This window comes from Danio aesculapii, chromosome 20 (genome assembly GCF_903798145.1).
Source record: "Danio aesculapii chromosome 20, fDanAes4.1, whole genome shotgun sequence".
Taxonomy (NCBI): domain Eukaryota; kingdom Metazoa; phylum Chordata; class Actinopteri; order Cypriniformes; family Danionidae; genus Danio; species Danio aesculapii.
Genome location: NC_079454.1, coordinates 30,457,407 through 30,483,461, shown reverse-complemented (window position 1 = coordinate 30,483,461; position 26,055 = coordinate 30,457,407). Strand labels below are relative to the sequence as shown.

Below are 26,055 nucleotides of genomic sequence, written 5' to 3'. Positions count from 1 at the left end.
TGGGGAGTTAAATTATACACATTTATTAAAATGTATCGTACATAAAAATTATAAACATATTAAGATTTCACAAATGTATAGTTTTATTCATATTCGCGCCATTTTAAACCTGTTTGTATGGTTTTATTATACTTAGCAACCCCCAACATGTTTGAATTTCCCGCGAGGCGCAGCTCTCACGTGAGGAGTTGGAAAGATTTGATTGGTTCATCTGATGAACGAGTTAAAAGGACCAAACAAAGCTGGGGAGTTTACTCTTTCCCCATTGGCTGAGAATGAGCGCCAAGAATCGAATATAAAAAGCGTATCTGGCATTCGTACTTCGTTTTTTCTTCGCTTCAGCTGGACTGTAGATCTTCCAGCTCTTAGTTTTGCTTTTATTTATTTCTAGTTAACTTTATTTTAGAAGTTTTTTATAACCTTTAACTTATCCTCGTTTTGTTTTATCAAACACTCTAAGCTTTACAATGACGTCTACTCGCTCTCCCCTGAAAACCAAGAATGAAAACACAATCTCTACTAAAATGAATAACATGTCCTTCGTGGACAAAGAAAACACGGTAAGTTTTTATCTCCTTGGCTTTACGTGTAACTACAATTATTATTGTAATTACTGCGAAGACCTACTGCGACCCTTAAGTTACAATTTTAGGCGCTCAAGAGTAACTCTACATGGTTACTTCACAAAAATACTAATATATAATAATATATTTTATATTATTAAACGCAGCGTCTAGACATTTCAGATGTTGTAAAATGTGACTTGTTTTGTCCTCAGCCACCCAGTCTGAGCTCCACCAAAATCCTGGCGTCCAAAACGGCGCGCAAAATCTTTGATGACTCGGAGGTAAGTGCACTTTAACTTCGTCTCATATGCGTATTTGTCTGATGTGGTATTAAATGTTTATCGACCTCTGGAGGTAATGTCTTTTTGAAGTGGTAGAGACAATTTGGCGAATTCTGAGCGCGCCAAGTTAGGCAGATCACATCAACTATCCGGGTCTTTTTAGAAGAACAATGCCCATTAAACTAGTCTACCTAAACGATATTAATAACGATGACTTGAAATTAAGATAACTGTATTTTATGCTAGTTAATGTAAAAAATTGCATGAATTTGGCGGGCAATTAGCTTGAGCTGATGTAATGTTGCATAAACGACGCCGAGTGTATGCTAAACATGCTTTTTAAAGTGCAAATCATCGCTTTCGGTATGTTTCGATCGATATTTAGATAGCTTTATTATATTTGCACAACTTGGCCTGGTCAATCGGAAAAGCTTTTGTTTTGCCGGGGAAACAGAGACCGGAAGTGTCAATGAAACTTGCATCCTGTACCAAAAGTAAACGTTACATTTTTATTTGTTTTCTGATGAACGAAGAAGAGCGTGTACCATAATTCCAAGTTACAAGAAGTGGAAAAACTATAAATTGTGTATATAAATAGTTTGGTATATTGATACAACATTTGCGTTCTCATTTATACAGGCAACACATTTTTCTATTATCCTAGACCTTTATAGTCTGTGAAATGAGGATAACCTAAGCAAAACAGACATAAAAAATCATTTTGTTAAATAGGTGGATGTTTTATAATTTTAGTGAAGTCTTTCATTAGATAAAACACTTACAATTCTTGACTGTTTTGTAAAAGGAAATGGTAGGTTTTGAAGAATTTTAGTTTAGCCCAAACCGAAATCTTGATTCTACAGATGCATTGTTCTTACCAAAGTTACATGCACCATTAACCCTGACTATTATAACAAAAATATTTTTAATTTCAGGGGCAGTCGAAGGCAAAGAAAGGAGCAGTGGAGGAGGAGCCTCTTCTGAAGGACAACCCCAATCGCTTTGTCATTTTCCCAATTCAGTATCATGACATCTGGCAGATGTACAAGAAAGCAGAGGCCTCCTTCTGGACTGCTGAGGAGGTAAACCTTAAACTCAAAACCTTGCTAGAAATGACTCCAGTAGTATACCGTCCTTACCAGGTGCAATGCAATACACTGCAAGTGATGTGTCCGCATTAGACAAGACCATGATATTAACAAATCAGAAGAGCATGTCAAGCTTTTTATGCATGTGCAGTACTCCTTGCAACAAACAGATTAGGGATTATGCCGAATGATTACAGTGGTTCTGCCAATTCAAAGGTCTTAAATTATATAACTGCAAATTATAAATTAAATTATAGTATCAATAAATTATTATCTGGCATATAGTAAGTTTAATAAATGTGTACACAATCAACAATTTAAATAGCTAGCACTTTTGCATGAATTTTATCTAAACATAACCAAAGAGACATACTAACAAGTTGGCTTTTATTTATTTTTTTATTATTACTTGCATTAGTCATAAATTTACAATTTAATATAGTAGTAACTGTTCTTTTCAGTATTTTCCAATGACCCTGAATATCATTAAGTTTGCATGTTGCTTTTGTGGCTGCCCTTTTATTATTATTATTTTTTATTAAATGGCTGATAGTATAATTTAAAATCAGCCTTAATCTGCTTGCATGTTTTTACAGTTGCAATGTGTTAAACATTTTAAATTTTTTTTTTTTTAATTTTATTTATTTTTCCCTCCTTTCTTTTCTAAGGTTGATCTATCCAAAGATCTTCAACACTGGGATTCCCTGAAAGACGAGGAGAGATATTTCATCTCCCATGTCCTGGCTTTCTTTGCTGCAAGTGATGGCATTGTCAATGAAAACTTGGTAAGTTCATAGGCAAACATTTACAGCATAGGTGTCAGTCAGTTGCTGGAGGGTCACAGTTTTGCTTTAGCCCTAATCAAACACAGCTGATCCAAATAATCAGTGTTCAAAAGAATCTTGATCCCCTTGATTAGTTGCGTCAGCTGTTTGATTATGGTTTGAGCAAAACTGCAGAGCTGCGGCCCTCCAGGAATTGACTGACACCTGTGTTTTTTTTGTTTTTTTTACAGGAATAAAACTACTTTTTATTTTGGTTTTTATAAAGGTCAATTGGTCATTACTGCTCGTCTTCTGATCCTCTAGGTGGAGCGTTTCACTCAGGAGGTCCAGGTGACTGAAGCCCGCTGTTTCTATGGCTTCCAGATAGCAATGGAAAACATCCACTCAGAAATGTACAGCCTGTTGATTGACACCTACATTAAAGATTCTAAAGAGAGGTGAGTGTTTGGACCCGTTTTGAGTTATTGGGAGCAATGATGAGTGGCGCAGGGGTACGTACCTCAGCTGATAATGGGAGCTGAGTGTTGACTGCTCAAGATCAGTGGACATGTGGTCAGCTGGTTGTAGGGCGTCAGCACGAAAATATCGCCTTGACTGAGCTCCCTAAAAATGCTATTGTAAATTTGTAGTTTGACTTATCTGACTAATGAAATGTTTTCCTTTTTCTGAAGGGAATTTTTGTTCAATGCCATTGAGACCATGCCATGTGTAAAGAAGAAGGCTGACTGGGCGCTCAACTGGATTGGTGATAAAAATGCTCAATATGGTATGTTATATTTAATTAACTCCCCCTTTTTTATATAAAGTGTCTAACTTGAGTGACTAAAGCTAATTTGAGTTTTGCATTGATTACAGGCGAGAGAGTGGTGGCCTTTGCTGCAGTGGAGGGAATCTTCTTCTCTGGGTCTTTTGCTTCTATTTTCTGGCTAAAGAAGAGGGGCCTCATGCCTGGACTCACCTTCTCCAATGAGCTGATCAGCAGAGATGAGGTAACCGTTTAGTCTACTTTAGCCCTGGCATGAAAATATTGTAAAATGTGGTACTAATGTTTCTTATCGTCACAGGGTCTTCATTGTGACTTTGCCTGCCTCATGTTCAAACACTTGGTCAACAAACCATCAGAAGAAACCGTAAAGAAAATCATCATGAATGCAGTTCAAATTGAGCAGGTTTGTTACAAGTGCTTTCAGTGTTAGGACTGTATTCTCTCAGGTGTATACACAAAGGATATTGCACATGTAAGGAGGTTGTTTTTGCAAAATAAAGCCAGATGTAGAAGACTACAGGGCATTTATTCTGTGAAAACAAACAACTGCCTAGATGTATGTAATCTGGCTGCTTGCCACAGAACTAAACTATTAGATGTAGTAATTCATTACCTCCTTTAAATGTAACAGAAGCAAACGGGACTGAACAACCTGCAGTTCCAGATTAGATTTTTGCATGTTAACATGGTTTTTCGTAAACTTGCTTGCATAATCAACTTTTTTTTTTTTTTTTTTTTTTGCATTTGATAAGTGTAAGAATAGCATGAAGCCATTTAGCATTAAAAAAAAGCTTATGATCTAAGACTGGAGAGCTTTTTATTCTGCAAAAAACGACTGCCATGATGTACATTATCTTGCTTGACAGAACTGAACTAGAAATGCAGCCTACAGTAACTTATTCAGCCACAAGATGGTGGCAAACAGTCAAGTAAAGGGGCATGAAAGTTCTGACAATTGACTTGTAGTCAAGATCACTGGTGCTCAACCCTGTACCTGAAGATCTACCTTCCTACAGAGTTCAGCTCCAACTCTTACCAAACACGCATAAACCAGTTAATTAGAACCTGAACAGCACTTGATTACAGGAAGGTAGATCTCCAGGAAGGGGGTTGATGAAGATTATTCAAAGCATCCAAATTGAGCCTACTTTCGTTAATTTCAGAGAATGTTAATATGGAAGGCGAATAACATGCCTTGCGACATCGTAATTGACTAATCAGAATCAAGTATTCCAGAGTGCTGTGTAGTTTGGCTGATCACATGAGTATATGAAAGAAATATTCCCACTTCGACAGTCATTTGACAGGGTTTGTACTTGCATTTTAGCATCTTCTATTTGTAACTGCATCCTAAATTTAAACATTGAAATTGAAACTCAATACTGGGCATATAGCTTTTTTAAAAAATAATTAAAAAAAAAATTTAAACCACAAATCTGATTTGTCCATATCTTCTTAGGAGTTCCTGACTGATGCTCTTCCAGTAAAGCTCATTGGCATGAACTGTGACTTGATGAAGCAGTACATTGAGTTTGTGGCTGACCGATTACTGCTGGAGCTGGGATTTGACAAGGTAATTGATTTCATTAGTCTTCAGGGTCTGCTCGTGGTGGTTTAGTCTTGATGACAGACCTCAGATCATTAGCTGTTGCATGTCAAACCCGTTCTGTACCTTATTGTCAACAGGTGGCATTTCAAGCATCACTAACCTTCCAAACTGCCCTTTTCTAGGTCTATAGAGTGGAGAATCCTTTTGACTTCATGGAGAACATTTCATTGGAAGGCAAGACCAACTTCTTCGAGAAGCGAGTGGGCGAGTACCAGCGCATGGGAGTCATGTCTGGAACTACAGATAACACTTTCACTCTGGATGCTGATTTTTAAAGACTCAATCTGAGTGTTTCAACAGACACTTACAAAACTATGGACTTCTTGGACACTTGCTGTATAGTTTACATGTTTTTGTTTTAATGAGATTTGGTATTGAGCTTTTATTTTTGTTTTAAATAATAAAAAATTAAATTCATTCTCTTCTGCCCTCACTCAATCGCATGAAAATGGGTTAAAATGAGTTGCTATGGAGATTTATACTGCACTTTGCAGATAGCCTGCCCCAGAGCAGACTAACAAGGCTAAGGTTAGTCTTAGTAATTTATCGCTTGGTAATGCATTGAAGTCACTGTTCTTGGCCATACTTTAGTATTTTATTTTAAAACATGCGTTCAAAATGTATTCACAATATAGTTAATATTTGTCACTTCTGTATAAGAGTATGAGCTTTTTTTTTTTTTTTTTTTTTTTTTTTTTTTTTTTTTTTTTTTTTTTTTTTTTTTTTTTTTTTTTTTTTTTTTTTTTTTTTTAAATGAACAATTACGGGGGAAATGTGGATGCATGAATGGATGCTTAATAGGTCAGAGTTTGCAGTTACTCTTAATGATAAATTTTCCTAAGTAACATGAATGACCTCTGGTCACATTTAAGACAGTATACCACTGCTAATTTGTTAGTTATACTCTGGTATAACAACTCTAAGCCGGCTTTCGAAGAGTTACACATTTCATAATTAGCTTCACTGCTAGAAGCCAGTAAATATTGGTGCATATTAAGAACCGCTATTAAGTTACTTTAAAATCTTATTTAAGTGGATTGTTCACTAGAAAATGAAGTTATTTGCGGTTTACACTCACACAAGTGGTTTTAAACTTCTTAATTGATTGCTTCTGTAAACTCAAAACAAGCTGCTCAGAATAATCTTGGGGGAAAAAAAAAACACTTGACATCCATAGTAGGAACAAAGTCAATTCGTTTTTTTTTTTTTTTTTTTTTTTTGTCCCCACCAACATTATTCAGTATATATTTGTGTTCAAGTTTATCAAAAGAAGAGTTGTCATTGTGTGAGCTGTCTCTTTAATTGAGACATAATAGTTTAATGCGCTGATGGTTTTCTCTATGCGTACCTGTAATGAACATCAATGCTGACATGGAAACTTCTAAAGCACTCAATATATTTATAGTAGCCATTATCTAGGGCACTCCTGGCATGAGCTGTTGAGCAGCCGCTCTCCTCTAAGTGCTCTCAGGACGTTTTGAAACTATTTGTTCATGGGACAACATGAACATTAACTTAAGAATTAAAGTTGTCTGACCTCCTTTCATACGGCACTACAATCCACGATCTTCTGCTTACTGCATGTACTCAAACGAGTGTTACACCTTTCGTCGCTGTACATTTCTATTTTGGAGTTTGGGCACAACTGTCATGGAGTTGTCGGTTGATTTGAGCTGCTGTGAAAACAGTGATGGATGGTCATGAATGTCTGAATCTTGCTGTTAGAGTGAGTGTATCAGATTATGAGCAGCGATTGACTCTTAGACATGTAGATTACTGCGAGGATCATTTCTCCAGGTTTTTCTCATTAGCGTGCCTGTCAGCGGTCCATTCTGACAACAGCTGCTTTGGTTGACATCCACACACAGTGGATCTTGTTAGCAGGCGTTATATAACTAAACAGCACAGGGCTACATCAACAGGTATTATAAGCCTTATGTCCGTTAGTTAATGGTATAGAGAAAAATACATGTCAAAAATGTATGGGAATATGCGAGACTGATCTCTACAACCTTTTTTGACAACTATATATATATATATTTGAGGGCCACTTTATTAGGTGCACCTCTCCAACTGCTCATTGATGCAAATTTCTAATCAGCCAATCGCATGGCAGCAACTTAATGCATTTAGGCAAGTAGAGATGATCAAGACGATCTGCTGCAGTTTAACTGAGCATCAGAATGGGGTAGAAATGTGATTTGAGAGACTTTAAACGTGGCATGGATGTTGGTGCCAGACGTGCTGGTCTGAGTATTTGAGAAACTGCTGATCTACTGGGATTTTCACGCACAACCATCTCTAGGGTTTACAGAGAATAACAGAAAAAAGAAAATATCCAATGAGCGGCAGTTCTGTGGGTACAAATACCTTGTTGATGCCAGAGTTCAGAGGAAAATGGCCAGACTGGTTCGAGCTCATAGAAAGGCAACTGTAACTCAAATAACCACTCGTTACAACCGAGGTATGCAGAAGAGCATCGCTGAACACACAACACCGCAAACCTTGAAGTGGATGGGCTACAGCAGCAGAAGATCACACCGGGTGCCGATCCTGTCAGCTAAGAACAGGAAACTGAGGCTACAGTTCATACAGGCTCACCTAAATTGGACAGTAGAAGATTGGAAAAACGTTGCCTGGTCTGATGAGTCTCAATTTCTGTAGCAAAATTCAGATAGTAGGGTCAAAATTTGCCATCAACAACATGAAAGCATGGATCCATCCTGCACTGTATCAACAGTTCAAGCTGCTGGTGGTGGTGTAATGGTGTGGGGGATATTTTCTTGGCACACTTTGGGCCCATTAGTACCAATTGAGCATTGTGTCAACACCACAGCCTACCTGAGTATTGTTGCTGACCATGTCCATCTATTTGTGACCACAGTGTACCCATCTTCTGATGGCTACTTCTAGCAGGATAATGCACCATGTCATAAAGCGTGAATCATCTCAGACTGGTTTCTTGAACATGACAATGAGTTCACTGTACTCAAATGGTCTCCACAGTCACCCGAGCTCAATCCAATAGAGCACCTTTGGGATGTGGAGGAATGGAAGATTCACATTATGGATGTGTAGCCGACAGATCTGCAGCAACTGCGTGATGCTCTCATGTTAATTTGGATCAAAATCTCTGAGGAATATTTCCAGTATCTTGTTGAATCTTTGCCACAAAGGATTAAGGCAGTTCTTAAGGTAAAATGGGGTCCAACCTGGTACTAGTAAGGTGTACCTAATAGTGGCAGATGGGTCTATATATCAGCCAATCAGATTCAAGAACCAGACAGAACATTTGCATGTGTGCATATATAGGGTAGGGGGGAGATCCCGAAGTTAAGTACAGGCTGAGAGGGGCACCTCAGCCAATGGGCCACCCCCCTGTGCACGGCCCTATGTATATGTATGTGTGTATATATATATATATATATATATATATATATATATATATATATATATATATATATATATATATATATATATATATATATATATGTATACAGTTGAAGTCAGAATTATTATCCACCCTGAATTATTATCCACCCTGTTCATTTTTTTCCCCAATTTCTGTTTAATCGAGAACATAAGAGTTTTTCTAAACATAATAGTTTTCATAACTCATTTCTAATATCTGATTTATTTTATATTTGCCATGATGACAGTAAATAATATTTGACTAGATATTTTTCAAGACACTTCTATACAGCTTCAAGTGACATTTAAAGGCTTAACTAGGTTAATAAGGTTAACTAGGCAGGTTAGGGTAATTAGGCAAGTAATTGTGTAATGATGGTTTGTTCTGTAGACCATCAAAAAAAAAATATATAGCTTAAAGGGGCTAATAATTTTGACCTTAAAATGGTTTTTGAAAAATTTAAAACTGCTTTTATTCTAGCCCAAATAAGACTTTCTCCAGAAGAAAAAAATATTATCAGACATACTGTGAAAATTTCCTTGCTCTGTTAAATATAATTTGGCAAATATTTAAAAATCCAAAGGGGGGCTAATAATTCTGACCAACTGTATATATATATATATATATATAAATATATATTATACACTGTGTGTGTGTGTGTGTGTGTGTGTGTGTGTGTGTGTGTGTGTGTGTGTTTGTTTTGAATGGTTGGTTAAATGTGATGACTGCAGCAGAAGTTATGAACCCAAGACAAATTTCCTTCATCTGGGACAATAAAGTTTACCTTACCTTACTTTACCTTATATCCACTCTAAACTTATTTCAGTTTCTTTGTAATATTTCTTTGCCCGTTTTCATTCATTCTTCTTAGGCTTAGTCCCTTGTTCATAAGGGGTCGCCACAGAAGAATGAACCACCAACTATTCCGGCATTAGTTTTTTTACAAACTCCTCTTTTATGTGCACACCTGATACTCAAAGTCAATTCAACCTTTCATTGTGTATTTCAGACGATGAAATGCCATGCAAACACTGCAGCCGCCATCAGCTCAGAATATGATCCCCATCAGTCTCTAAGGCCCTGCAGGCTCGTGTCACAAACAGGTTGATCAACAAACCATTGTTCCCAAAGTAATGAATGTTTAAAAAGCATTTGGGCCCAACAGTTGCCACGCTCCAAGAGGGGGTCTGCTGATGGGCGCAGCTGTCTGAAACAGGCAAATCCTGTGTCCCCTTCATGTCCTTTTAAGGAGACGGGACCCTGTCAAAATGCTTGTGTTGGTCGCCTGCTTTGTTTGAGCACCGGGCCTCCCACACCGCAGCACGTCGCTAATAGATCATAGCACAGTAAATATTGCCATGCTAGAATTACAGCTGTTACTGTACTTTAATAGCCCAGTAGGAACACCCAAATTCCTTCGCTTATGTTTCCTGAATGTTATGTTTTTCTTCAGACCTCGATGTGGATCATTTTTCTAATTAAGTAGCTTGGAGTATTTTCACTTACACTATGGTTATAACACCTTAAAGTGTTGTTCAGATGTTTATGTAAGATATTTGTCAGGTTTGTTCTTGAAATACTATTGACTTGTTTAAAAATAGTTCACGCAAATATGAAAATTTTCTCATAATTTACTCAAACTCAAGTGATTTGAATATTTTATGATTTTCTTTGTTCTGTTGCGAGATTTTCTGAAAAGTACAATGCAAGATATTCTGGAAATCGCTGGAAAATAGCAGCCATTGACATCCACAGTAGGAATAACACAATTATGTCATACATAACATACTTCAGTATATCGTCCTTTGTGTTCAATAGAAGAAAGAACCTCCAACAGGTTTGGAACAAGTGGAGAATGGGTAAATGATGGCAGAATTTTCATTTTTAGCTGAACTCTTTATTTAAGGTAACCATTTTCCATTTCAAAAATTAAACATGATTTTGTTATAAATGTCTATTAACCTTGTATTTTTGGCCTGTTGATTACAATCGACTGATACCACAGTTAAACTGCACTGTAAAAAATATCTGTCAATTAACAGTTTTCGTATTTTGTGATTCACAAGTATTTTCCGTTTATTTACGGTTGTAAATTGCATTATGGGACCTTGATCTCTGCTCTGTCAACTTTTGATGCTGAAAACACAACTCTACAGTTTAACAAAGTGACTTTTATTGACATTTTAGTAGTTTTAAATAATATAATGTATAAAAAAATTAGTCGCCTCACACCAAGAAGGTCGCTGGTTCGAGCCTCAGCTGGGTCAGTTGGCGTTTCTATGTGGAGTTTGCATGTTCTCCCTGCGTTCGCGTGGGTTTCCTCCGGGTGCTCCGGTTTCCCCCACAGTCCAAAGACATGTGGTACAGGTGAATTGAGAAGGCTAAATTGTCCGTAGTGTATGAGTGTGAGTGAGTGTGTATGGATGTTTCCCAAAGATGGGTTGCGGCTGGAAGGACATCCACTGCGTAAAAAAACATGTGCTAGATAAGTTGGCGGTTTATTCCGCTGTGGCGATCCTAGATTAATAAAGGGACTAAGCCGAAAACAAGATGAGATGAGATTAAAAAAAATTATATATAGAGAAATAAGTCACAGTTTTTTTAACTGGCAGTTTTTTTACAAGGTTGTTGTACTGTAATAAACAACACCGACCAACCCAGACATCATGTCACTTTAAACTATTATATTCAACAAGTCGGCAACACCAAAAGTCCAAAAATACCAATTTATTAAATTAAAAAGGCTAACACAAAGTGTGTAACGTTTCAAGCACACCGGCTCTTCATCAGACTATTTGAACTATTACAAATATTAATAAAAGTCACTTTTTCAAACTTTTCAAGGTTAAAAGTTGTTGGAAGAAAGATCAAGATCCCATAATGCAATACAAAAGCATAAATAAATGGGGAAAAAATAAAAACCGGAATCACAAGATATGGAAAATGCTAATTTATGAATACTTTTTAAATTTATGGTTAGTGTAGCTAAACCAAAGCTAACTTTTGGTAATATGTGTCCGAAAGCTCTAAAATAGTCCTTCAGGAGCAGCATTTCAAGGTAGGAAGGTACTAACGAACGTCCACATCCAAATTCTGCTTCACTTCCTTTATCAGCAGGTACCTTTTTCTAATCAAATTTTGAAGGTAGCATAAATGTATACTTCGCTGTCATCGTATTATCCTAGAGATATGAACATGAGGACTCCATTTCAAAGTGCTGCTTTAGTATCAATTTGCATGCAAATGTATGTTTTTGACTAAAGTTTATTCTTTTGATGGCGAGAAGTTACTGTTGTAGAAAGCAAATATCCCCTCAGTTACCATCAAACAGATCTCCAATTTTTAGTATATGCTTAAATCGTTATGCTGGCTCAGATGTCTATGTGAAATCAGGTTTTTTGTAGCAAAACATGGTTCATTTTTATAAGAGATCACACACAACCATCTTTAAAACTACTTTCAGTGATCTAACTGTGATCTCTTTGAATATGGAAACATTCAATTATCCTCAGGTGTTTAGCAAGTTTAAGATTACACTTCATATGAAGTCACCAATGAAATCTGCCTCATAAAATTGGTGTCTTGTGCTTAAATATAGGTTGAAATTGTATTTTTAGGCTAGACAAGTGAATGCACATCGTAGTCCACTTGAATCACCCTACATCTCTGAAAACAGTCAGGTAAAATAGAGGAGTGTCTGTTATTTTAGTTTATCACAATTTTAACTGTATTGCAACTTGCATTTGAATGTTCTGCCTTGCACATTGTATACATGCGATCAGCAGTAGCAGCTCACACCTGGTACGAATTCAGTTGTACAAAGTCAATTGATTTGCAATGACTAATGGGTAAATTTCAATCTCCACTTCGTGTTAAGTATAGATGCTCCCTTATTCCCACAGTCCCCATTTAGCTGAACAAATTCACTCCCTTGAGAAAGGAGTCTCAGGTTAATGGTAGAATATTAAAATCCACTAACAGTGAAATGGAACATAGTTTAACTCATTCGTTCAATTTCCTTCAGCTTAGTCCCTTATTTATCGGGGTCGCCTCACCGGAATGAACCGCCAACAATTCTGGCATATGTTTTACGCAGCGGATGCCCTTCCAGCTGCAACCCAGTACTAGGAAACATTTATACACTCACACATTCACACACTACGTCCAATTTAGTTCATCCAATTTTACCTAGTGCATGTCTTTGGACTGTGGGGGAAACCGAAGGACCCGGAGGAAACCCACGCCAACTTGGGGAAAATATGCAAACTCCATACAGAAATGCCAACTAACCCAGCCAGGACTCAAATCAGCGACCTTCTTGCTGTGAGGCGACCGTGCTAACCACTGAGCCACCATGCCACCCTAGTTTGAGTCAAGCTTTTTTATTGATAAAGATACTAGGCAGCTCTGACCACAGGTTTTTGTGTATGCGTTTTTAAATGGCTAAGAAAAGTGAAGGAAACAGACCATACTTTCCACAGATGATAAAATGCACCTATAGTTCGATCCAGTTTAAAAAAGTTAAATCCTCTTGTTTTGTCCACAAACAAAACTCCTGATTCTGTGGATTCATGTATGAAATGACTTAATTGTTTGCATTAATTAATAAAATCCATGAAAAAAAGCAAAATTTGCGAAGAAAACCACAATACTTACAATGATAAAAGATTTTAAAAGATTTTAGCTTCAACCTTTTATGAAGCGCCAGAAATGACGCAATTGATTTAGACAAAAACTTTAAAATACTTAAATATTTGCACAAGAATGCATATTTTATTTCTTTAAGATACAGCCAAAGCCTTTATATGGTTAATTCTCTAATTTTGTCATGAGTTTAGGCGGTTCATTCCGCTGTGGCAAGCCCTGATAAATAAAAGGGACTTAGCCGAAAAGAAAATGAATGAATTTTCATGAGTTTAGTCTGACTGTATTTCACAATGGTTAATGGGAGTTGTTTCACAATGGTAATGTAGTTCTAATCCTCAATGAACCTAATAAATACAGTCTTCAAATTTATTATCAAACATTTCATGTATGTCTTTGCTTCAAATGAAAGTTTGTGATGTAATTCTCCACATTGATAGTAGATTTAGTTCATATAACAGATTTTAAGAAATCCCTGTAGAAAATATACACGGAGGGTCTGGAAATAAGCCACAAATCTTTGCAGAGCAATGGTAAGTAAAAATGACCCCATCATTAGAACATTCATCGTCCAATCAGAATCAATCATTCAACATCCCTATAGTATAATTACAAAGAAACCATTAGCGATGATCTAATTTCGCCAAACAGCTTCACCGGAGCTATAATAAGATGCTAGCATCGCTCACAGTACACGAAGGGAATCTAAATGGATTGTGCTCTGCAGATTTCTAACAACCTAGAGTTAAAAAACGCCTAATAATAGCACGTCTAACTGAGGCTTAAACTTTACGGTGCTCAAAAATGCTCACACATAATCCATCCTCTGGCACAGCAACCCACTGGGCCTATAAGAAACTCCAGAAATCTGATAACAAAAGGTTAGAAAATACTACCACACTGATATCACAGTCTTTTTCAGTCAGGCCTGAGCTTCGAGGATCACAAATAGAAACATTATCTGCTGTTCGCCGAGCCTGAAACAACACCAAGATAACACCCGCATGCCAAAACAGGAGGCGATCCCACCATTGACGACAATTTGGTGAAATCCCACGAATGATTGGGAATATATGTGGAGAAACAAACCACATCCGATTTTGGCCTCCTCACAGAGAGGCTACATTAACAAAACATTGTGTGATTCCTCATAGTGTCACAGAAAGAGATAACGGAGGAGAAGGTGACAAATAAGGAGATGGAGCCAAAGCAAGCGGCACTGAGAAGCAGCACTGATGTGTATCCAGGAGCACCTGTCACTCAGCATGACCCTAAAAGGACAGAGCTGGGCCAATCAGAGAGCAGAGAAAGGACACAGGGCCTTCCTAACACCCCCCCACACACACCTCTCAGCTGTCTGGCATGTTATGGGCCCCGATCGCATACCAAAGCCTAGGCCTTTTGACAAAGGTGCCGTTACTCAGGTCTGGCTCCTAAATGTGACCCCACACAGCTAGTGTTACATCCTCTGTCTTCCTCCAAATGCCTGTGAAGTCAAATCAATATTTAGGTTTTTTTGGACATAAAGTGATCTCACACATGTATTGTGTTGTGTCAGAGGTCATGATGAGGGATTTCCTGAGGTGCAAATGATTAGAAAGACCTAAAACAAGCATTTAAATATGTTATTTTGCATCAGAAACTCAAAAAACACATGCTATTATCTTCAAAATTTGGTAGATATGATTATCATTGGCAAAGAAATAGTCAAAATTTCATACGTTCCCAAGCTTTCTCGTGCTTCAGTCAAACGGAATTAAAATTAAAACCCTGATTTAATAAAAATCAGATTTTAATTGAATTGTTTTGCTTTTTGAATTGCTAATTTTAAGTTCTGGACAGTGTTATTTTAGTATTGTTTATATACTTTTATATGAAATCGGACTATATAAACTATTCAAAACTGATTTCAGTAACATTATTACATTTAAATTGGTTTCTCTTTCAGTTTTTTAATAGTCATTTTAATAGAAATATCAAAACATATTTCATAAACTATTATACTGTATATATAGTGTATAGTATAGTTTTAAAATATATTGTACTATCATATTCAGGTTCTTTTTTTTAATTAACAGTATATTATTTTTAAAAACTGTAATTATTAATAGTTTTTGTTTGTTAACAATAGCTCCAAAACTTTGAGATTTGCTAAAGTTGATAGTGTTACCAAATTATCAGTACATTAAACCCTTAACTTTCAGATTAAGTCATTTTTTGACCAGTTTATTTGGTTAAATTGTGTTCATAACACCACTCGACCCAATTTTTGAGTTTAACAAAAGGTCAAGGGGGATACAATGCAAGATAGAGGGTTAAAACATTAAGTCTGTAAGTTAGTAATTAAAAGAAGCATTTTTCTAAACCCAAATGTAAAAATACAGAAAATAAGGAGCCAATATGATAAGTTACAAAATGGTTAATACCACCCAGTGGTCTTTATGGCACCCATACATTATCCATCAGAAGTCTGACATTGTCATTTGTCTTCATGATTAAACTCATATCCATCACCATTCTGTAATCATAAAGAACTATTATATGGCTTTCCCTCCTCCGCATAATAACAGAATCCATTAAAGAACAGCCCTTGAGGATGTCCAACCTTTCCATTTGTCTCTGAAATCACAACAAACTACCAAAGAGGGTCTGTCACATCTCAAGGAACATCTGTCCAATTTGGTAATCACGTCAGATACCCAGGACTACAGCACACACTGGCCATGGCATCTCTTATTTGGTGTTGTGTGAACTCTTGCACCGCCCCAAACCCCTGCCCCCTCTCCTCGACCACCAGCATATTTAAGAGACATCCCTTCTCCATGCCCTTCATCCCAGTGGAAACTCCAGTCTTGCGCTACAACTTTGGTGAGTGTTTGCTACTGCTTTTCTCTCTAAGGACTACTTCAGGAACGAGAAAGAGAGGCAGAGATTTGAGAAGGAATAAGACAACTCTACATTCTTCATCTACATTGGAAAGGAATAGAAATTTCTGGATGATGAAGCAAATTGGGTTCTTACATCTTTTTAGCAAAAACACGCTGATTTAATTCCTCTGTCAAAAGTGGCTGTAGCTTCAGAAATGTGGGAAACAAAGGGCATGGGTTTGGTAACTTTAAGAGTTAGCACTAAAATGAGAGCTTAGAGTTAGTTGTGTTTGATTGATGGAGGATTTGTTGGATTAGAATTCTTAAGGCTGAATTGAAAATGAACTAATAAAGAGAGGAACACATGTTGGCAGTTTCTGGACAGCTGAGGAGGCGACTCTTGGCTCTGACTGTCATTTGTCATCAGACAGCTGTGAAATATCCACAGATAGGACACTTGGTCAGGGGCTTCCACAGGAATGACAAGAACTGAGGCCTAAAATAGTTTAAAGGGGATCTGCTGTGCTGCGTATGGCCTTTTATTGACCTTACCTGATGCTGATTTTTGTTTTTTACTGCTTGATTATATTGAGTTGTAAACATTTACATTTAGATTTACTTTACTCTTACTTTACTCTTACTTTTTGTGTAGTGTAGATGATTAAAATCAATTAAATTTAAAAGAAAGCTCATATATGGTTATAAAATATGTTTTAAATCATTTTAATTCATATTCTCTTAAAAATAAAGCTGACAAGTGGGGTTTTATAGAGAAGAGATCTTAGAAAATAACCGAACAGAACATCTTCCACTATAAAAAACCTATTATGAAGTGAAAAGGATCCATTGATACCAATAATGTGTATTTTGAGTATGTCTACAGCTATTAAGAGGCATTGTGTCATGGTTTTAACTGTGTTGTACACTCATTGGCTCACCTAACATGTGTTCTTTCTCCTAGAACCATCCTAAAAAACAGCAATCATGTGTGACGATGATGAGACTACCGCACTTGTGTGCGACAATGGTTCTGGTTTGGTCAAGGCTGGATTCGCCGGTGATGATGCTCCACGTGCTGTCTTTCCCTCTATTGTTGGCAGACCCCGTCACCAGGTGGGCCTCTAAAGCATGTACACTCTAAAAAAATCGAATTAATACTTTGCCATTTTATTGGCATTCATCATTAACGTTTTCAAACTGCATTATGAGAACTTGACTTCTGCTCCAAAAACTTTGGATTGTCTAACAAAGCGACTTTTATTGACATTTTAGTAGACAGTATTTTGTCTGGGTAAGTCAAGTAAATTACAGTATCTTTTTATTATGTTTAAGGATTAATGTCTATACAAATATTTATGTTGAATTATATTGATTCAAACTACTATGAAAGTCAATAAAAGTCACTTAGTTAACCTGTAACCTGCACTGTAACAAATGCAGGGTTCCACACAATTCATTCATGTTGTCCCATAACATAACAAATGTTAACGTAACAAATGTAAGTGAATTGAACATAAAACAATTAAGTTGTCCCCATAAAATGTCAATTTCAGCTTATTTTAAGTAAGTAGTTTAAACCAAGGGCGTAGAATTGGCATGGATGGAAGGGACGTGTCTCCACCAATATCCACCAATTACTGAAATGTCCCTACCAATACTTTAATTGACTTCAAAATAAAATAATGCTCTGTCAACTCTTAGTAATCTTAGTAAGTCAAGTTCGCTATGAGTTCATCGTGATACTATTAACCAAAGCTGTCCAATTAATCGAAATTCGGTTTTGATTTTGGTCTCCAATATTATGAAAGACAATAAATGTAATAAACCAGTTATATTGCGTCACACACCTCTCTAAATTTCTCTACATTCATACCTCCTCAAAGCCCGACTGCAGTACGTGACTGTTATTTGTATTAATAATTTATTATTAATTTATTTCATATGATTAAATACTTGATTCATTTTTAAAAGCGCAAAACAAAATTTGTTCTGTTCAATACATGCGCTCTAGGGATAATAATAATAATAATGCATTTTATTTAAGGCGCCTTTCATGACACTCAAGGTCACCGTACAGAGCAGCTAGAACAATCAGTTCAAATAAAAACACAATAAAATCAATAAAATACAATACAAACTTTTTTTAAAAATGCAGTCGGGTTAAAGAGTATAAGCTGTTCTAAACAGATGTGTTTTGAGTTTGGATTTAAATTGTGAAAGAGAGTCTAAATTACGGAGATCAGGAGGAAGTGAATTCCAAAGCTGAGGAGCAGAGTGGCTGAAGGCTCTGTTCCCCATGGTGACAAGGCGGACAGAGGGAACAGTGAGGTGAATGGAAGAAGAAGACCTGAGTGTTCGAGAAGGTGTGGCGATATGAACAAGATCAGCAAGGTATGGAGGAGCGAGATTGTGGATGGCTTTAAAAGTGAGAAGAAGTATTTTATAATTAATTCTAAAAGAGATGGGAAGCCAGTGAAGCTGCTGTAGAATGGGTGTGATGTGACAGATAGAGGGGGTTTTTGTGATAATACGGGCTGCAGCGTTTTGTACCAGTTGTAATTTATGAAGAGTTTTTTTAGGGAGGCCAAACAGAAGGGAATTACAGTAATCTAAACGGGATGTGACTAAACTATGAACAAGAATGGCAGCTGAATGAGGTGTGAGGGACGGACGTAAACGATTTATATTTCGAAGGTGGAAATAAGCGGATCGGGTGACATTATTAACATGTGCAGTGAATGAAAGGGTGCTATCGAAGATGACCCCCAGGCTCTTAACCTGAAGGGAGGGGGTAATGACAGAATCATCTGTGGGAATGGAAAAGCTATGTGATTTATTTAAAGTGGATTGTGTACCTATAAGTAGAAGTTCAGTTTTATTGTCATTTAATTTCAGAAAGTTTGAGGTGAACCAGGATTTGATGTCTGCAAAGCAGTTAGTAAGGGATGAAGGTGGGAGTTTGTGGTTGGGTTTGGTTGATAGGTAGAGCTGGGTGTCATCTGCGTAGCAATGAAAATGAATTTGGTGTTTACGGAAAATATAACCAAGTGGAAGAAGATAGATGATAAATAGCAGCGGACCCAAAACTGAACCCTGGGGCACACCAGTAGTGACAGGGACTGATGATGAGGTGAAAGACTTTAATTGAATGAACTGAGTGCGACCTGAGAGGTATGAATGAAACCAACTGAGAGGTGTGTTCCCAATGCCAATTGAGGCGAGCCTGTCCAGAAGAATGTTATGTGAGATTGTGTCAAAAGCCGCACTTAGATCAAGCAAAAGAAGAATGGATAGTGAACCAGAGTCTGCTGCTAGGAGGAGGTCATTAGTGATTTTGAGTAAAGCTGTTTCTGTGCTATGTAGTGGGCGAAAACCAGACTGGAATTGTTCATATAAGTTATTACAGGAAAGATGGGTGTGAAGTTGAGCAGCGACAGTTTTTTCAAGAATTTTAGAGATGAATGGTAGGTTTGAAATAGGACGAAAGTTATTGAGGTTATTGGGATCTAAACCAGGTTTCTTTAAAATTGGAGTAACAGCAGCAACTTTGAGAGAGGAAGGAACAATACCAGTGGTGAGAGAGGAGTGAATTATGTCAGTGATGAGAGGAGACAGGGAAGGGAGTATGGCCTTTATAAGAGTAGTAGGTAGGGGGTCTAGCCTGCAGGTAGATGGTTTGGATTTAAGAATAAGACTACATATTTCAGTTACTGAGGGTAGAACAAATTCTGAGAATGAATGAGGGGGGGTGAATATGACCTGGACAGATGGATTCAAAACAGAAGTGGACAGAATTTGCTGATAGATGTGTTCAATTTTTGAAGAGAAAAATGAAGCTAAGTTGTTACAGAAATCCACTGTATATAGGTTTGGAGGAAGTGAGATAGAGGGTTTTGTTATGTTTGTAAAGAGAGAAAAGAGGGCTTTAGAATTGCCTTCATTGCAACTGATTAAACTGGAATAGTATGTGGATTTAGCTGCAGAAATAGAGTCTTTATAGTGATGAATGTGATTTGCATACATGTCCCTGTGTACAGTGAGATTGGTTTTCCTGTAGAGTCTTTCAAGCTGACGTCCTTTTGATTTTAATTGTCTAAGAGCAGGAGTGAACCAAGGTGCAGACAGAGTAAATGAAACAGTCCTGGTTTTTAAGGGAGCATGATTATTTAGAAGGTTATGAAGGTTATTGTTGTAGTGAGAGAGCAGTTCATCTGGTGTATTGAGACCATCAGTACTGGGAAAGCTGTTGATATCAGAAGAAAAAGTGTCCAAGTTGATGTCCTTAATTTTTCGGAAAGATATTGTGCGTGAAGGATTACATTTGGAAAGTGAGAGATTAACACTGAATGAGATTAGCATATGATCAGAGAAAGGGAAGGAGTCAGCTTTACAGTTATCAGGTGTAACACCAGAACAGCAGATCAAGTCCAGAATATGACCTTTATCATGTGTGGGAAAGTCTACGTATTGTTGAAGTCCAAAACTATCTAAACAGGATGTGAAATCTTTAGTGAGAGTATTGTAGTTATTGTCCATATGAATGTTAAAATCTCCAAGAAGTATTATGTTGGGCGAGAGTGTAGAAAGATGAGTCATGAATGCCGCAAAGTCAGCAATAAATTCGTTATTTGGCTTTGGTGGGCGGTACAAAACGGCAATGATTGTGGGAGCTGGTCCAGTGAGCTGACATACAGTTACCTCAAATGATTGGCAGGTAGGAACGCTTACTGACGCGATCCTCCATTTCTCGCGGTGAATTATCGCGAGACCGCCTCCTCTGCCACAGTCACGCGGTCGAGAAATATAAACAAACCCCGGTGGAGTAGCATCATTTAAGCAACTAAAGTCATTTGGCTGCTGCCAAGTTTCAGTTAAGCATAAAAAGTCAAACTTACGGTCAGAGAGGAGATCCTGCACAAGATACCCCTTACTCGAAAGCGAGCGGATGTTAAAAAGACCAAAGTTGACATTAGTGCTTGGTTTGACAGCTGTGTTAGCCGATCTGGTCAGGCGGGTCAACACACTGTGATCAGTGCGGCAGCGGATATTCCTCGGTGGACGTCGAGAAGTTGACCAAAATGACTTTATGGAGTTGGTTTCGTCATATTGAAAGTTCCGACGAGAGCCACGGTGGATATATTTCCTTCGAGGCAAATGTAGGATGTCCGGGTGCTGAAACAGATAAGGTGAAGGTGGATTGTGTGGATATAGGCGGAATTTTAGAAGTTCGGCTGCAGTATACTGGAGAAGCGCTGTCGATGGATGATAGACACACAGGACAGTCCAGGCAAGCACAAACCACACACTGTTAATCCACATAGTTGTCATTGAAGATTGTCATCACAGCTCCACCCCACAGCCAATATTACAGAGTTCGCCGGTGAAATCTTAAAGTATAAAATCTTAAAAGAATATACTTTAAGAAATTGACTTAAGACAGTTAAAATAGATAAAACAACATAAAATACCCGGAGAGCAGCGGCAGCATAGACGCGCCAGCGTTCACTCTACCGGATGTCAAGATGTGTCAAATGTATGTTCCCACCAATGTTAAGAGCAAATCTACGCCCTTGGTTGGAACAAGCAGCAAAAATAATCCTTTGAGAGTAACATCAAAAGTTGTCAGAGCAGAGATCATCAATAATCACGATATAATAATAATAAAATACAGGAAACAGTTAATATTGGAAGTTAAAAAACTAATTGTCAAAAAAAAATGGCGATGTTAATAACTACTTAAACCTTGTTTGGTGATGTCTAACCTGTGGCTGGTTTCCCTCAGGGTGTGATGGTCGGTATGGGTCAGAAGGACAGCTATGTGGGAGACGAGGCTCAGAGCAAGAGGGGTATCCTCACTCTTAAATACCCCATCGAGCACGGCATCATCACCAACTGGGATGACATGGAGAAGGTACAGATGAAACATCCGTTAATCAAACATGGGAGGCATTTCAGTCCTATTAGTGAGCCATATGGTATGTTTGATGTGCATTCAGTTAATATCTTGATATTGTTTTCAGATCTGGCATCACACCTTCTACAATGAGCTGCGTGTGGCCCCTGAGGAGCATCCAACTCTGCTCACTGAGGCCCCCCTCAACCCTAAAGCCAACAGAGAGAAGATGACACAGGTGAGCAAAACTTTGCTTTACACAACCTAATAAGTTATTCTTTTATTAGTTATTAGAAATGAGTAGTAAAACTATTATGTTTAGAAATGTGTAGAAAAAATCTTCTCTCCGTTAAACAGAAATTGGAGAAAAAATAAACAGGCTAATAATACAGGGGGTTTAATAACTTTGGCTTCAACTGTATATAAATATATACATATATGTATATTTTAATCTATTTCTTTAGTTTTTTATAAGCTATTTTAAATTATTCAGTTTATCTAATTTTCTTAATTTAAGTAAATGACTGAATAAATTAAATGTTGTCTTGTTTACAATATAGAAATGTATTTAGTCAGAAATAGTGTCTAGTAAAATTTGGTAACTAATTGAATTAAATGTGAAAAGCTGCAGATTTTTTTAGCCCACCATTTTAATTACTTATGTAAATCTGTGTTAATATATATTTATTCAGTTTTTATAATAATTTCAGTAATATTGTTGAATAATATGCAAATGTTTATATGATTTATTTATATTAATTTATGTTATATCATTAATAATAGTTTGTAACGTAATATTTTCATCCTTCTTGTAAATAAATTATGAGACTTCCTTCGCTTACCAAACAAGTGGATCTAATTGGATTTGCATTGTAAATATTAAATAAAAGTAAAAAGGTTTTTTGTTTATTTCATGTGGTATGTTTCCATTACTATACTCTCAAAATCATTCTGAATATTTTTATTTTTTACAAAATTCTGTGAAAAAATGTCTGTAGATACTGTTTGGTCCTACTTGTAATGTACGTCTATAAGTAATTCCTTTTAAAAAGTTCTGCAATAATCTTTCATTCATTCATTCATTTTCTTCTCGGCTTAGTCCCTTTATTATTCAGGGGTCGCCACAGCGGAATGAACCGCTATATTATCCAGCATATGTTTTTACACAGCAGATGCCCTTCCAGCTGCAACTCATCACTGGGATACATCCATACACACTCATTCACACAGATATACTACGGACTTGAATAATTTAGATTATTCAATTCACCTATAGCGCATGTCTTAGGACTTGTGGGGGAAACCAGAGCAAACGGAGAAAACCCATGCCAACATGGGGAGAAAAAATAATCTTTCAAAAATATATATTTTCAAAGTAGCTGAAGTAGTATTTCTGGGATTAAATCAAACAAAGTGGCGCAAGTTTTATTATTTGTTTTGATGTTTATTTTAATGCAAGTAATGTTTTTCTTATTGTTTTATCTTTAGATTAATGATAATAACCCTGAATGCATTTTTCTGTCTTTTCAGATCATGTTTGAGACCTTCAATGTTCCTGCCATGTATGTTGCCATTCAGGCTGTGCTCTCCCTCTACGCCTCTGGCCGTACCACTGGTCAGTGTCCATCCAATCTCTACAAACAATACAAAACATCACAGGCAATAATCCTCTTAAAAATCTGTAACACAAGCAATACTTGACATGCATCATTTTACAGGTATTGTGTTGGACTCTGGTGATGGTGTGACCCACAATGTGCCCATCTATGAGGGTTATGCTCTTCCTCATGCCATCATGCGTCTGGATCTGGCCGGCCGTGACTTGACTGACTACCTGATGAAGATCCTGACTGAGCGCGGTTACTCTTTCGTCACAACTGGTGGGTACTCGAAAACCATACTTACAAGGACAGTTCGCCTAAAAATGTAAAAACTGCCATCATTTACACGCCCTCCATATGTTTTAAACTCTGTTGAAAACAAAAGAAGGTACATTGAAAATGTTGAACTGCCATTGACTTCCATAGTATTTTTTCTCTACTATAGAATTTAGTGGCTATTTGTTACCATCATTCTTTTAAAATAACAAAAAGAACTAAAAATACCTGAAATTACTCCTGGTAGTAAATAGCTAAAGCAATTTGCTCCTGGGAGGGGATTAAAATCACGGGCCGTGCGATTTACTTCCAGAAGTGAAATTGGGGGACACACAATTACAGCTGTAAATTTTAACTTTTTGATTCAAAGTGAGAAATCGAATCTGTTGGAGCCATCCAATAGATTAATAGGTAACAAAATGTCCACAGAGGTGGGGGTGATCACCAGAATGCGCAAGTCCCAGAGTAAAATGAGAAAATATGATACACCGGTGTTTTGGAATATGGAAAAACTGTCTTTACACTGTTTTCATCTGTTTTTATACTATTTGTTTCTATTTTATTTATACTTGTCTCTTTTATTCCTGTTCATGTAAAGCACTTTAAATTGCCACTGTGTATGACATGTGCTATATAAATAAACTTGCCTTGCCTATAAAGATTGTAAGCAAATCAGGGTGAGAATTCAAAGTAAAATTTAGTTTCGGGGTGAACTATTCCTTTGAGTCTATCCTGATTGTTCATTTATAAATGGGAAAACATTCACAATGTGCACATTGTGTATATGAAATCATGTTTAGCATCAACTGTACAGTTAGAAAGTGACATCAGACCAATCACACCAATTGTCTGTGTGTTTTTATTGTTTTAAGTTTTATCATGCAGCTTGTGAATGAGCAATTGATCATAAAATAGTATTAAATTATAGGACAATTTGGATGGGGAGTCTATGCACACTCAAAGCTGGGTAGCTTTAACTCATATTTGGTCAGATTTGGACAAACTGGGATAAACGTTTTAATTATTTAACATTTTTAACCCAACAGTTGGGATTGTGCATTGGCATTAGCACAGTTAGCATATTGTGCATTAGAATATGTAGATGTGTATTAGCATATGGTGATTATTACTGCCTTTTCCTGAAATACAATATACTTACTATCTTTTCTTCCCCACAGCTGAGCGTGAGATTGTGCGTGATATTAAGGAGAAGCTGTGCTACGTGGCTCTGGACTTTGAGAATGAGATGGCCACTGCAGCCTCATCCTCCTCTCTGGAGAAGAGCTACGAGTTGCCTGATGGTCAGGTCATCACCATTGGAAATGAGCGTTTCCGCTGTCCCGAGACCCTTTTCCAGCCCTCTTTCATTGGTAGGTCTTGGTTTGGCCTGGTTGGATCACCTTGTGTTGCTGTTCTTACATCTCAAGAGCTTGTAAAATATGCTAACACAGTGTGGGACGTTGTACCTCACAGGTATGGAGTCCGCTGGCATCCATGAAACCGCCTACAACAGCATTATGAAGTGCGACATTGATATCCGCAAGGATCTGTATGCCAACAACGTCCTGTCTGGCGGTACCACCATGTATCCAGGTATCGCTGACCGTATGCAGAAGGAAATCACTGCTCTGGCCCCCAGCACAATGAAGATCAAGGTAAACATTCTGCCAGAGTTGGAAAAAAGAGATATATTACAATCAAAAGTACTTTTAAGGAAAATAAAGTGAAAGTATTTGTTATTTGTGTGTGTGTGTGTGTGTGTGTGTGTGTGTTTATAGACTAAATAGGCTTAAAGTTGTAATGTATTACTTTTCTTACCCAACACTGCATCCCACTGGTTAAATTCCAGTTTTATGGTCTACCTGCATTCATATTCTTGTGTTTGTCCCCCAGATCATTGCTCCTCCTGAACGCAAATACTCTGTCTGGATTGGTGGCTCCATCCTGGCTTCCCTGTCCACCTTCCAGCAGATGTGGATCAGCAAGCAGGAGTATGATGAGGCAGGTCCCTCCATCGTCCACAGGAAGTGCTTCTAAATTTCCAATCCTTCTCTGTTCAGTCCAACTAACCCTCCGTATGCCTTTGTACTGTACCTTGTGCTGTATATACATGTACCGTTGTAATAAAAGTTCTGATGTGTAACAGTATTTTTGTGCCTCTTATTGTTTGTGAAGGGAATCTATAAGGTTAACTAAAAAATATAGCCACTTCCCTGTCATTAGAGGGTGTATTTGGTCTGCAATGCAGTTTTTAAGCATCACACCCC

General features: G+C 37.3%; 2 protein-coding genes and 1 non-coding gene across 3 annotated transcripts; all 3 read left to right on the top strand.

The window, feature by feature from the left end:
* The first annotated feature begins 119 nt into the window (after positions 1-119).
* On the top strand, positions 120-5,502 carry LOC130213538 (ribonucleoside-diphosphate reductase subunit M2). Its single transcript, XM_056445256.1, has 10 exons — positions 120-560; positions 779-847; positions 1,783-1,929; positions 2,604-2,720; positions 3,024-3,157; positions 3,392-3,486; positions 3,576-3,709; positions 3,785-3,889; positions 4,946-5,059; positions 5,218-5,502. Exons 1-10 carry the CDS (start codon positions 468-470, stop codon positions 5,368-5,370), a joined length of 1,161 nt encoding a protein of 386 aa, XP_056301231.1. The 5' UTR covers positions 120-467; the 3' UTR covers positions 5,371-5,502.
* On the top strand, positions 3,188-3,323 carry LOC130213952 (small nucleolar RNA SNORD94). Its single transcript, XR_008835599.1, has one exon. It is a non-coding gene; the product is annotated as a small nucleolar RNA SNORD94 (small nucleolar RNA).
* Positions 5,503-15,930: 10,428 nt separating the features above from the next.
* On the top strand, positions 15,931-25,936 carry actc1a (actin alpha cardiac muscle 1a). The gene is made up of 9 exons (XM_056481207.1): positions 15,931-16,019; positions 16,980-17,131; positions 21,801-21,929; positions 22,039-22,149; positions 23,442-23,526; positions 23,630-23,791; positions 24,967-25,158; positions 25,262-25,443; positions 25,682-25,936. The coding sequence occupies exons 2-9, from the start codon at positions 17,003-17,005 to the stop codon at positions 25,823-25,825; spliced, it is 1,134 nt and encodes a 377-aa protein (XP_056337182.1). The 5' UTR covers positions 15,931-16,019; positions 16,980-17,002; the 3' UTR covers positions 25,826-25,936.
* The last annotated feature ends 119 nt before the right edge of the window (positions 25,937-26,055 follow it).

Bases quoted from the DNA above. Each gene is read 5' to 3' on its own strand.
- actc1a (XM_056481207.1), top strand. From the start codon at position 17,003: ATGTGTGACGATGATGAGACTACCGCACTTGTGTGCGACAATGGTTCT. The intron at 22,150-23,441 runs GTGAGCAAAACT...CTGTCTTTTCAG, and splicing joins ACAGAGAGAAGATGACACAG to ATCATGTTTGAGACCTTCAA. The intron at 23,792-24,966 runs GTGGGTACTCGA...TCTTCCCCACAG, and splicing joins TTACTCTTTCGTCACAACTG to CTGAGCGTGAGATTGTGCGT.
- LOC130213538 (XM_056445256.1), top strand. From the start codon at position 468: ATGACGTCTACTCGCTCTCCCCTGAAAACCAAGAATGAAAACACAATC. The intron at 3,487-3,575 runs GTATGTTATATT...CATTGATTACAG, and splicing joins TGATAAAAATGCTCAATATG to GCGAGAGAGTGGTGGCCTTT. The intron at 3,710-3,784 runs GTAACCGTTTAG...TTATCGTCACAG, and splicing joins AGCTGATCAGCAGAGATGAG to GGTCTTCATTGTGACTTTGC.